We start from the raw sequence: 13028 nt of genomic DNA, 5'->3' as shown, positions 1-13028 counted from the left end.
TTGATTTTTGTGTATGGTATAAGACAATGAACCAACTTCATTCTTTTATATGTAGCTGTCCAGTTCTCCCAGGACCATTTATTGAAGATACTGTGCTTTCTCCATTTGTATATTCTTGCCTCTGTCACATATGTGTGGCTTTATTTCTGTCTGGGGTCTCTGTTCTGTCCCATTGGTCTGTGTATCTGTTCTTGTGCCATACTGTCTTAATTAATTACTGTAGCTTTGTAGTATAGCCTGGGTGATACCTCCAACTCTGCTCTGCTTTCTCAAGATTGCTTGGGCTATTCAGCGTGTTTTGGTTCCATACAAATTTTGGGATTATTTGCTCTATCTAGTTCAGTGAAAAAAGCCATTAGTATTTTGATAGGGATTGCATTGAATCTGAGTGCTTTGGGCAGGACGGCCATTTTAACAATATTAATTCTTCCAATTCACGATGATGAAATGGCTTTCCACTTAGTATGTCAAAGAAATTGAAAAAGACACAAATACTTCTTAGAGTCAGGGGAAGACCTCAATGATAAAACAAACTTAGTATTTGTAACCAAAGAACTCTGGGCCCACGAAGAAATTTGGTGTGTCCAGGAATCCTGTCCACAACCTAAAACACCATATGACAGTGGCACAAAGTCGGCTAGTGAAGGAGCAAGCCAAGAGTAATGACTTGCTTCAGGAACATTGCAGAGAAAAAGCATGGGTAACAAGTTAACAAAGGCTGGAGTAATATTCCCCCATGCAGAATGATCCAGAAAACCCCAAAAACCAAACCCAGAGTCCCTGACTGTCCTGAGGGAATACGGGTAAGCCAGTCCTAATTTCTCTCCCTGCTGTAAGAAGAGGAAACACCACCATGCAGAGCTTAATGAACAGCCAGAGTGATTTCAGTGGAAAGAGGAGTTGACAGTCCGCAGCCAAGAACCTGAGAAGAGCAGGTTCCTCATCTGTCCCTTCTTGTCCCCTCTTCCTCTGACCTTGGCAGGAACGAGGTCCTCTGGGCTGGGTGAGGATGCCAGCACCCTGAGCAGAGGCTATGGGGCTAATTTCTCCAGAGGCACAGCAGACTGTTTACAGGTTCAAATCTTCTCTTAATGTAAGGAAGTCAGCATCCTTCTCACTGGGGCCAATCTGTGGGCCTGCTTTAGGCTTGAACTAATACCTATTTTGCTTCCTTTGAGGAGATGGGAATAACATCCTTCTTCCAAAGAAAGGAAAAGCATTTCTGTTGATAAGGGTCTTGCCAGTCCGCTCTCATCTCTGTGCCCTGAATGTAAGCATCCTTAAAGGCTTGCCTGTTTCCCCAGAATAAGCAGCATGTCTCTCCCTTGGCAGAGAAAGGAGAGCTCTTTGTACCTTCTCCAAGTTACTTTGATGTTGTCTACCTGCACCCGGACAGACAGGCTGTGGTTCCTTGTCGAGCGACCGTCCTGTCAGCCAAAGTCACGCTCCACAGGGAGTTCCCAGCCAAGGAGATCCCGGCCAACGGGACGGACATCCTTTATGACATGAAGAGAGGCTTTGTGTATCTGCAGCCCCGTTCCGACCAGCAAGGGGTGGTCTACTGCAAGGCGGAGGCTGGGGGCACATCTCAGATCTCTGTCAAGTACCAACTGCTCTACGTGGAAGGTAAGCCTGCTCCGGACTGCGCCTCCATCTCAGCCCCTTCCAGCAGGTCACATGGGTACTACTGTTCTTAAAGACTCCTAGAGGCTCTACTTCCTTTCCTTCCCCCTTGACATGTTCTCTCCAAATCCATCACTTGCTCTGGTACTGCCTATGATTCATCAGCAATTGTCCAGTATCTCCAACCTTGCAGGTGAGGATGTCCTCTGTCAGCCAAACTCGGCTGTCTCCCAGGGGTACTGCCCCTTCCCTGCCTCCAGCCCAGGGGGTGGGACTTCTGTCCCTCCCCTGTCCACTCCCCCTTCGCAACTCTCACCCACTATGCAGAGCCTTGGGACCCCACCAGCTCTCTCGCCTCCTTTCCTGTCACTCCCTGTGGCTCAGGTCCTCCTCTGCCCTCCATTTCCTGGGTGATGTCATCATCCCCTGGACCCCAGTCACAACTCCAACATGTCACCAGCTCCGGCTGCTCCCACCCTGACCTGACCTGCCGGGCCTCATTGTCCCCCCTCCTCTCCCTGCCTACCCTTCCTGTAAACACCTGCCTCCTGGCCTCCTGAGTAGCCTCTGATTTCTCCTCTTCTGTGGATGTGCAGCCACAAGCCTCCTCATCCACCTTCTCTGGGCTTTATGTCCCTCCCCTTCCCCTGGTGTACCTTTCAGGCCCTTTGTAGTGTCACCAGGCCCCTTGGACCAGCAGAGGCGGCTGCACAGAAGTCAGAGGTGTGGGCAGAGTCAGCCCCTGGCTGGCCGGGGCGTCAGGGTGCAGGCCGACCTGGCCTGTCCGTCCAGGGAAGAGGATGGCTGTGGGTCTGCACTGTTGTCCTCAGGGGACGCCTCGCCCCTCTCTGTCTCCTGCTTGCTTCCAGTGCCCAGCGGCCCTCCGTCAACGACCATCCTGGCGTCCTCCAGCAGGGTGGGAGGTGGCGAGGACGTGAGCGTCCTCTGCACTGTCCTTGGGGAGCCTGACGTCGAGGTGGAATTCCGCTGGGTCTACCCGGGGCAGAAGGTAAGCACCCTGCACCGGCCCGGCCTGCTGCTCATTCAGGGCTGTCCCCTGCCTCCCAGTGACTTAGGAAGGGGGGCAGTACACATGCTGCAGTAGGGGCCAGGGCCTGTTTGTTTCCTTCTAAGATGTTTCAATATATTTACAGATGGTTTTTTTTAAAGGACAGGAATAAAGTGACTTTGTTCTGTTAGGCAATTCACTCAATGTAGCCTCTTCCCAGGTTATTTTTCTTCATAACCCTAAAGAAAGAAGGGACAGGGGGCCTGGAAGGGAAAGGAGGGGGCCTCCCTTTCTCCACCAACCTTCAGTCTTAATTCTGGGTTGATCAGAGGCCAGTGTAACGTCCTGCTCTGATCGGAGTGTGCTTGCCTGGCGAAGCTAAGCTGTGTGCTGTGGCGAGCAGCTCTGAGCAGACACCGAGGGGCAGAAAGGTGCTGTGGGGCCAGAGATCATTTTAAAATAGACTTCCCATAAAAGCAACAACTGCATTTTTAGCCTCCGTGCCTGTTCTCAGTAAAATAAACAGCTTTGCTACCACTATGGAATAATCGCAGTGTTGCCAGAAGAGGGTTGGCTTCCTGAGCCATCCTCAGCAGCCAGGATGCCTCTGGCTTAAGGGTTGTGCTGGGCAGAACATAACTCTCCTTGGAGAAGAGTATTTTCTGGGTACTTGGTTTTAAAAAGCGTTATTGCACTTAGCTATATTATTTTAAATGTCTTTTAATTATTTTATGAGCAGAAAGGGTGTTAATTTAGTAACAATATTAGTATCACAATCATGTTAAAGTAATCCAGAGAATACTGCATTCTTACTCCCAAAGTTGGATGAAGCAGCTCAAAAGTGACCACCTCCCTCTGCAGAACTAAGTAGTCGGATCTGGGGCATCAGGTTTGCTCCGGCCTCCCTCTCACTGGAGTCCTGTGGCACCTTTGACTAACCTCGTTTGCCCCAGTCCTAACTGAACAATCGGGAGCCCTGCCTCATCCACACAGTGGGTGCTCTGGGCTTCTTTCTGACTTCAGAGTCTGTGGATAAGAGACACAAGTGGGCAACATGAAGAGGACAGCAGGGCAAAATTTTATCCATGTTTTTTAAGCTTAGTACAGTTCCCCATTCTCGGAATTCTAAAAGAATATATTTTATACTGAGTAGAAACTTACTCATGCACAGGACAGAGAACGGATGGCATAAAGACATTTAAGGCTCTGCCTGGACAAAAATGCAGCCTAAAATGGATTATACTGTGTAAAAGTTCCCATGAGCTCTGCATACCAAGTATTCTTTTTGTAAGCATGTGTTTTGCACTTCGAAAAGAATGCTCAGTAGTGCTAGGCTTTTGGGAGCTGTTTATAGCAGCTTGTTATCTATGCTTCTCTCCCTCTGGGTGCCTTTAAACAGGAGGAGAGGATGGTGACAATTCAAGACACTTGGAGGCTGGTCCACAGAGGACACGGGCACACCACGAGAATGTCCCAGAGCGTCGTGACGGTGGAAGGCTTCAAGCCTGCTGATGCAGGGTATTACATTTGCACTGCTCAGAACCTTCGAGGAGAGACCACAGTGGCCACCACCGTGGAGCTCTCCTGACATGGAAAGTGACGTACTGTGAACTGATGGGAAGCCCGTGAATGCACACAACCAGCTCTGGGGGTTCTTCTGATCAGTGCCCAACCCCTGCCTTGTGAGTCAGACCCTGACATCAAACTGAAAGGAAGTTACCCAGTCTATTAACTCTCCTGACAGAAAGCATGTGATTTTTGATTGCTTACCTATGTATATGCATTTCTAGTTTTTATACTAAAAAAAGCCTATATGTAAACAACTTTATATAATCATTTCTATTAAACAAGCAGGTTTATGTAGCCCAATTTTTAAGTCCAAGTACATCCAGGAGGGCTTGTTGGGTCTCTACCTAATATTCTATTTAACATAACAGCCCCAATATATGAGAATCTAAAAATGTACAGTTCAATTATATATAAACTATGTAAAAATCATAATATTCAAAAGTTCTAGACCACTCAATAACTAGAGCATGTGTTTTTAAGGTTATCTTTCAATATCAAATAGATACAGATCAAGATTCAGCTTCATGTAGGCACTTTTTTTACCATCTTCAAAAATATTCTGATCGTAGCCACTCCAAATTTCTTACCTTATACAGCAGAAATTGTTAAAATCAGTCAAAATTTATTTCCAAAATACATACAGCTTGGAATTTAGAATAGTTTAGCTCTGAGTCTAGCTCTGTGAGCCAGCTTTCAGTCCTTGACCAATTTTGTGGTTACACTGGAAATTCCTGGGAAATAGCGTAAGAGACAAGATATCAGCTCTCATGAAAAGCAGGCAACAGTGTTGTGGTGAGCAGACTACAGCAGAGGTTGCAATTCTTAAATTGAATATTCCAGCATTATTTATTTGATCAAAGTAAAATACACTTTCCATCACTATAAACTGAGCACTACAGCTGTTTACACATCTGTATTTTTATGACATGCTGACATTTTGCATCCTATGTGAAACATTTGGTTTGCAAAACAAAAAATCTTGATAGGAAACTGTTTTGTTTCCTATCTTCTCTCCTGTTTATCTTCCATACCTCTGAGGACATTTTGTATTAAACTGTGTAAGACTGATTTCCCCAGACAGCAGGAAACAGCACAAGACTTACCACGTGTAGGGGATAGATGGCGAACCCAACTTTGGCTAATGACATGGAGAACTTGGAAGGGTGAGCAGAGAGAGATTCCAGGAGGTGGCAGTAAATCTACATTCCCATTTATCAGAAGCAAACATAGAAAGTTACATACGTAATAAACTGTTGCAGGTTAAAGACTTCAGATACAATCACTAAAAAATCATGCATCATGAACATCAATTTGCTATGCAGTGTACATGTAAGAATGGCTCAAATACCCACCTCTGGTATCCTGAACCTGTTCTTACTAGAGGGGTTATTTGTACAACCATCTAATGTCAGCAACACACAGCAGTAAATACTGACATAACAATGTTGACACAAGTGGGGAGAGGCACGAAAGGCCACAGTTCTTCCTTCTACCTCCCCCAGAGTATTAGAGTTGGGGAGGGTAATGAATTTTGAAAAGAAATTGAAATGCAACTTGGAGGGGAGTTAGACAAGCCACATTTCCCCCTCATCGGCTGGCCATTCTGCTCCCTTCCCAAGGACAGAAAGATTTCTCCAAGGGTACATGGAAACTTATCTGCCCAGACTTTCTGTTCTACTAAATGCTCTATCTCTGTTTTAAACCAGGTACTTCTCAATAAGCACTGAATCCTATCTTTATTCTAAGGCTCCCCCAAATTTTAACTGTCAGATCCAGGCCTTGGTTTTTTTTTTTTGAAAGTGGATTCAGCACCTTGACAATGAGCTGCCTCTGGAAAAGCATATTCCTTGTCCCAGAGGAAAGTAGATAGGAGGTAGAAGGGTTGCTTTTGTGGCTCTGGATGGGGGAGGAAGGAGAAGGGGATGAAATAAGAATGATAACGGGAGAGAAGACAGTTTAAATCTGTGAGGGCAGCTCAGATCAAGGTAAAAATAAGGCAGAAGCAATTCATGGGTTCTGCCCTTTTGTAGATTTTTAGGAAAAGTAGGGTTCTACATTTGCTGATAGCCTGAGAAGATAGATCATAGTATAATATTAGTGTCACAGGGGTAAGATAGAAATCTACAGAAAACAACATCGTCTCAACTGACACGGCTAAGCACCGAGAAACTGCCGATGAGTTAAAGGATACAGAGACTTACAGACCTAGACGAGTCAAAGCTTTCCTGTTATCGCCTCTCCTCTACGTCAAGGGCTGAGCCAAGTTCGTGGTAGAGAATCATAATTCAAGCTGCTATTGCTCCTTCTTCTATGGCTTTTCCAGAAATGCATACACAGGCTATTATCTGATTTGTACATATCCAGATAGAGTCAGCTTTTGACTTTCAGTACACAGCAAACAAAGGAGACAGCGTCAGACACATGACACTTGTTACACCCATCTCATTCACACATTGCCCAGCCAGACCGAAGTAGAAATCACAAGAAGGTGTCTGTGGTGAAGAACATTATAAAGGTTATAAATCTTTATCTTAACAGGCCCCTGAGAGTTTTTCCCCTTATGCTTAGGTGGGAAAGGCAATGAACAAGACCCTCTTGTTCTGTAAGTGCTTTGTGCAATGGTGTCCAGCTGTGTCGATTCTGAGATCTTTTGGGGAGGAGGTCTCTGGGACTGAGTCACACAAGTCTTCCTCCAGATTCCAGGCCCACAGGGAGCCAGGTCTGGGGGCGGTGACTTTCCAGTTCTGGGGTGGTAATGACATGTCAGCTGATGTAGCAACCACACCCTGGGTGGAGTCAGGGTCAGTCCTACAGACCTGTGACAAGGCGTACAGTCTCCCAGCTTCTGGAAGGCGTCATCTGGGTGACACGCTGGGGCTGGGGAAGGAGCTGGAGTTCCTCAGCGACTGGAAAGGGACAGCGGGGGATGTGGGGGACTTCTTGGGGCTGCACAAGTCCCCATTGTGCAGCTTCCACAGCAGCTCCTCATTCTCCATGGAGAGGCGCTTGTTGACTTTCGACTCTTTCTCTAAGGATTCTTGCAGGACAGCCTGCTCTGTGGAAAGTTGCCTTTAAGACAAGAGAGCCAGAAAAACCACATGGGAGGATTTTTTAAAAACTTGAAAAAGTCTCTTACGTTTTTAAAGTTGCAAGTCCAAAACATGATCCCTTTGCAACAAACGGAGTCCTGCACTGAGCTGGTGGGCACAGGCCGAGACACCCCATAAGTGTGAGCCGAAGAAAAAAACTGCACTTTGGGGCAAATTCATAGTAGGCTGGGTGCCACCCCCACGAATAGTCCCCCTGTCTTATGACTGTCTGAGGTTTGCGGCTGCTTCCTATTTGGTCTTGTGATGCTCATTCTCTGAAAGTATTCTCAGCGTCGCTGAGCCAGGGCCCCAGGGGAAGGCATGCCCACTTAGGTCTCAGCATTCCGTCCAGAACACCGGGGTAAAGCACGAAGGGTTATAGTCCTACTTCCCAGGAAGAAATCAGTACCTCAGTACCACCTGCTTCAATCAGATTCCCAGGAGGTACTTGGGTGGCGTGTGGAAAGTCACACTCAGTGTTCAAAGAAGGGAGGAGCTCGGGGAAAAACAGGACCCTTTTATTTACCTTGAAATTGCCATGTGCTTGTCCATGCGAGCTTTTAATTCTTCATTCTCCTGCTGGGATCGCTTCAACTTGTCGACCAAGACTGTGTTGCTGGCCACCTGATATAAACAAGAATGCTAACGGTTATACATTAAAAAGCCAGAAAGCCCTTCATTTCCAAAGGCACATTCCTGATACATGCATGCTTTGGAGGGAATTAATTCAGGAAGTTTAATAAGGTATTGAAATAGCTATACACTGATGTCCTGCAAAAACAATCAAAAGCAGCAAAATAGAGCATGGTGGGGTTTTTTGCCAATGTCTGTCAGGCTGCTTGACCACTGACACCTGTGGGTCACGCTGCCTTAGGACTCCCTGAGGTCTGGTGCCCTGCCCTGGCAACCCGGGGAACTGGGCCTCCTTCACGTTCCAGGTGTTGAAACAGCAGCAGAAGCCAGGCAGCCCGCCTTTATCCAGGGCACTACAGCTGCTTACAGTAAATTTTGAAAAGAAATAAGAACAACAAAAAATCCCACGTTTGGTGAAAACTAGTAGGCCAACAGCTCCCAGTTCTTGGCAACGTTCACGGTGGCCTTAAACGTGGTTTCTGGTTACTCTCTGGGCTCTGCAGAGCGTCCAGCAAGGGAAGGGGCACTGCGGAGAGCCTCCCTCCCTCCCTCCACGCAGCTGGGACGCATCTGCTCTATGGGCCTGCCCAGGCTGCATTTCCAAGGGGAACAAACTGATCAGCTGAGCTATTAAAGGATAAGACCCTAGAGGACATTTAGTCACCTAACATGAGGAAGAGTTGACTGCATCCCAGCCTGCTTTCTAAAGGTAAGATTTTATTGCTTGCCAAGGTGGCCACGTCCCCGCTCCCAGAACTGATGTTCAGCTCCTGTCACGGCAGCACCCCGGGTATGGCCGTTGGGTTGGAGTCCCCTTGCTCTTAACATTTCCTATATCCAGAAAATGCTCAGGACAAGCCACCTGGGTGAAATAACTTCCCAAGAAAATGAGGCTAGAATACAAGAACAAGGGACCTCGGAGCTTCTGGAAATTCAAAAGGATTCAAGATAAAACATGAAGTGGGAAGATCTGGAATTAGAGACCAGGCCGTGATTGGTCTCTCTCGTCCAATTCCTCATCTGATAGGAGAGGAAACGAAGCCCTGGGGGTGGCACAGAGCTCGGGACAGGGCTAGTTCTTACACCAAAGCTTTCATACGGGGAAAACCTTGCTTTCTAAGCCTCTCATTTTCTACAAAGGCCTGGGTTCGCCTGTCACCGTTTCAACCCATTCTTCTGCACGTAGGCAATGCTGATTGGCATCACGAGAGCCTGTGGCCATGGCGAGAAAGAAACATTCAGGGGACCAACAAAAATTAAAATGTGTAGGTAATTTCATAGGAGAGTCTGTTCTTATTAAATATGATAGTTTGAAAATGCCTGCATGGCATTTGAGGCAACCAGTTGTTAACAGGCTTGTCTGGGTCATCACTGACTGCCAGCTGGGCAGGATTATTAGGCTGGACCGTGACCTCGGGCAGGGACTGGTATACATACGAGGTTGGGCCCCACAAACCTGAGCTCCCGTCTCAAAGTGCCCCTCTAGCTGCATAGAGGCTCCGCCTTTACCCCCCTCTGCAAGGAGGTTCTAGTCTCTAGAAGAAAACCAGACACCAACCCCCAAAAAAAGAACAGCAAACAAAGAGTGACCTCTGCGCTCCCTATTGTCCAGGGCCGGCTGGGTTTGAATGAGCCACTTAACGCAACAATGAGTCACTCACAGCTGGAGGGAGAAGGGGAAACGCAGTGCAAGGTGGCCGGCACAGTGGGGAGCTGAGCTCAGCCCCAGCTGGGGCCCGGGAACTGCCCTGCCACCCCTGCTGAACACCCGGCTCCTGCTAGTGGCTGGGCTCAGGCTCACACTGCACGCTGGGCACACGGCCACACACGTCATTCGGGGGCACCGGTCACACATTACTCTTGAGGCCTGGAGGCTGCAACCCAAACTTCATCCTCATTTCTCATAATGCTTGCTCTTTGTCCGACTGGGTTAGTTTCCTTAAAGTGCGGTTCTTTGATCACATTCTAATTCGAAAGAAGCAACATGAGGAATTTAGAGAGCAAGACTACATTGCTTCAATGTGGTTACCTTATGATCCAACCGTTTGGGGCCTAAGAAACCTGCCTGGAGTTGGTATATTAAAGCACGGATTTCACATTATTGGAAAATTCTTCCTGTGCAGGTGAAGATTTACAGACCACTGAAATGGGGACCTGATTTGTTTGCTGTGGTTTTTCCAAGGACAGAATGTTGCATTACATGGTTCTTGGAAAAAAATGTTTCAGAAGGCAGCAATGAATAAGCTTTGAGCAAACGGAGAAGAAAATGCCACCTTTTACGTCCTGTGTATTCCCAGTACCTGTAAGAGGCAGTTAACTCCGCAGTTCTCGTTCAGAGCCCAGATCCTATTTCAGACGTGATTCTATTCTGTTAAGGCTCTGAAAGAAACATACCAGTTTCTCCATTTTCATTAACTTGACGTCCTGCTGATGCAGTTTCTCATTCTTGATCTCTAACACAGCTTTCAAGCTTTCCAACTCTTGCTCCAGATACATGATCTGAGGGTTTTTCTGGAAAAGCAGGAGGAGACAGCTGTGACTGATCATTAACCACAATCACATAGTTGAAATTCTCAGCAGAAAGAGTCTTTGGTAACATTTGGAAATTACTCAAACAAGCCAAGACTTCCACCTTCTCACAGCAGTTTCAAAGAAAGAAGTGAAAATGAAAAGGATTAAGATAACTTTGATCGCAAAGCCTTCAGTTGTAAGAATGAAGTAAAACCTTTCACATTTGACAACAAACATTTCATGCATTAATCAGTAACTTAATATGGAAAAAAATATTGGTAGTATCAAATATTCTATTGGAAGTACAATTGGAAAATCACTGCTTTCAATACAAAATGGAACTCTGGCTAGAGATTTGACAATTACAAGTCCTGCAGTGGTGTGGGAAGGAGAGAAGGGAACAACAGTTCTCTCCAACATCAGAAAATAATCAGGAATGAAGAGGCAGTAAGTTTAAGGACAATACTGTATGTCTCTGGAGAGCAAGGGAAATGAGAATAATGCCCTGAGTCTTTGGATTTTTATTATGATGGGACTATGCTGGCCTGGCCGTATTTCTAGGGCAGCCATACACCCTGACACCTACGTGGCATACAGAACATACACTCCTAAAACTCTACCCGAAAAGAACACCGCACAAGGGGAGACAGGCTCTCGGAGCACACTGCCAGGGTGAGTGCCTGACTCCTTGCTGTTATTTCTGGAAATTCAAGCAAACCATCTACAGTGTGTGCTACAAATGAACAGTGTAAGAGCTACTGACCATCTGTTTAATGAGGGAATTGCACAGACAAGAATCGTCAAAACACAGCAGATCTGACCTAGATCATCAGCGATCCTTCTGAGCAGTGGCTACTGCTCTGCGCCAACCCTGAGGGAGAATCGGGGAATGGGCCCTTGGGGATTGCTCAAACCCTGTGCCCCACAGAAGGAGACAGTTCCACAACTCAAGAGACCTGCTCGTGGAACACACCAGATATGAAAAGGGCCAGGGTGGGGACCGACCCAGGGCTCTTTTGAAAATGTCGTTAAGTTTCATATACGTTATCATCTTACACATTTTTTTAACCCTAAACTCAGCAAATCCTCTCTCGTTTTTGCTAAAGGGCAACAGCATAATCTATTGCTGATTCTAAAAATTAGAGCACTTACAGCCTCGCTCCCACTGCACTTTTCTGACGTCTCTGCCAGCCTGACTTACTCTACCCTTTGCACCCAGCCTCGGCACTCCTACACAGGCGGCGTAAAGCAGTATACTCCTGCCTTCCTCCATCTGTTTCGTTCCTAGTTTTGCAAAGTCTGCTGTACTCCCAGAAGTTCTTTAAAATGTGTTAGTTTTTTATAAAGGTATTTTTAAAAATACTAAAAAAAATTTTTTAAGTACTAGTCTTTTTAAAAAGTATTAATAAGGTTTATAGCCTGTATGTTAGTCTAGATTTTTTTTGAAATCACTAACTTTCCCTAAGAATCTTCCAGAACAGCTTTGAGGTTTCATTGAATATGATTTCACTGCATCATATTCAAATGTCTAGAGGGTCTCCCAATGACATTATCAGCAAAGAGCTCACTTAGAGACCTCCACATGTACTTCGTGAGCTGGCAACAGATTTAAGTGGCAAAAAAGCTCCCCTTCTGCAGTCTCAGGGCACAAAAACATGGGACAAAAATGGTAGTACTTAAGACGAAAGCCGCAAACAATAATTTTTCAAAACAGAACAAAACAAAGAAAGGCAAGGGAGTAAGGATACAAACTGCAAAAGAAAGTTGTGCTTTTAAGAGGAATTCATACTTTTCTAAAGTGAGGATTATCCATATGAAGAAATATTGTTCAGCCATAAAAGGAATGTTATAATAGGCACAAGCCTTGAGAACCTCAGCTAAGTGAAAGAGGCCAGATACAAGAGGCCACCTGTAACATGATTCCCTTTATACGAAACGTTCCGAAGAGACAAGCCCGTGGAGACAGAAAGGAGCTGTTGGTTCCCCAGGACTGCGGAGATGCGGACGGGGGCGTGGAATGCGACTGAGTGCTAACGGATATAGGGTATCTTTTGGGGATGACAAAAATGATCTGGAATTAGATACCAGTGAGTTGTGAACCACTGTAGTGTACATTTCAAAAGGATGAACATTAGGGTATGTTAATTACATCTCAATATAACAGTTGGTTAAAAAAAAAAAAAGTGAAGTCTTGACATAAAACCTTGACCCTAATTGGTCATTTTCTTGTCTTCCTGTAGGTATTAGTGGCTTAGACTACTCACAATATATTGGGCTTCATCTGTACGTCAGTTTTCAGGATTTAAAAAAGACACCAGTAAACAAACCATTTTAAACAGATTAAAAAATTCTCACTGCAAGAAACGAGAAGGATTCCAGACCCGTATTACTTCTCTAGCTGCTGAATCCTTAACTGACTGACAGCCAAGCAGAAGAAAATTTCAGTAGCGATGCAGTACACAACCTACCAAATTTGCTTTCTCTCTTGACACCCTTTTTTGTTCTTCTGACTTCAGCTTTTCATTTAAAGCATCATTTTCACTCTTCAGATCATTGATTTGTTTCTAAATCAGTGAAATACGGAATGTAAGTTA

General features: G+C 45.8%; 2 protein-coding genes across 11 annotated transcripts in view; one reads left to right on the top strand and one right to left on the bottom strand.

The window, feature by feature from the left end:
• PDGFRL (platelet derived growth factor receptor like) overlaps positions 1 to 4494 on the top strand; it is a 44111-nt gene extending 39617 nt beyond the window's left edge. The window contains exons 4-6 of the mRNA XM_036894353.2: positions 1333 to 1626; positions 2493 to 2632; positions 4032 to 4494. Coding sequence (XP_036750248.2) covers positions 1333 to 1626; positions 2493 to 2632; positions 4032 to 4220 — 623 coding nt within the window. The 3' untranslated portion in view covers positions 4221 to 4494. The remainder of the gene's footprint in view (positions 1 to 1332; positions 1627 to 2492; positions 2633 to 4031) is intronic.
• A 307-nt stretch (positions 4495 to 4801) lies between these two features.
• Positions 4802 to 13028, bottom strand: part of MTUS1 (microtubule associated scaffold protein 1) — a 137306-nt gene continuing 129079 nt past the window's right edge. For 9 of the 10 annotated variants that reach the window (XM_057505110.1, XM_057505106.1, XM_057505107.1 and 6 more), the window contains 4 exons: positions 12903 to 12998; positions 10318 to 10434; positions 7817 to 7914; positions 4802 to 7270 (listed from right to left, as the gene is read on the bottom strand). In XM_057505110.1, the coding sequence (XP_057361093.1) occupies positions 7057 to 7270; positions 7817 to 7914; positions 10318 to 10434; positions 12903 to 12998 (525 nt within the window). In that variant the 3' untranslated portion in view covers positions 4802 to 7056. The remainder of the gene's footprint in view (positions 7271 to 7816; positions 7915 to 10317; positions 10435 to 12902; positions 12999 to 13028) is intronic. The other variant, XM_036894348.2, reaches the window with a different exon arrangement.

Source organism: Manis pentadactyla, chromosome 7 (genome assembly GCF_030020395.1).
Source record: "Manis pentadactyla isolate mManPen7 chromosome 7, mManPen7.hap1, whole genome shotgun sequence".
Taxonomy (NCBI): Eukaryota; Metazoa; Chordata; class Mammalia; order Pholidota; family Manidae; genus Manis; species Manis pentadactyla.
This window is presented reverse-complemented; position numbering and strand designations above follow the sequence as displayed.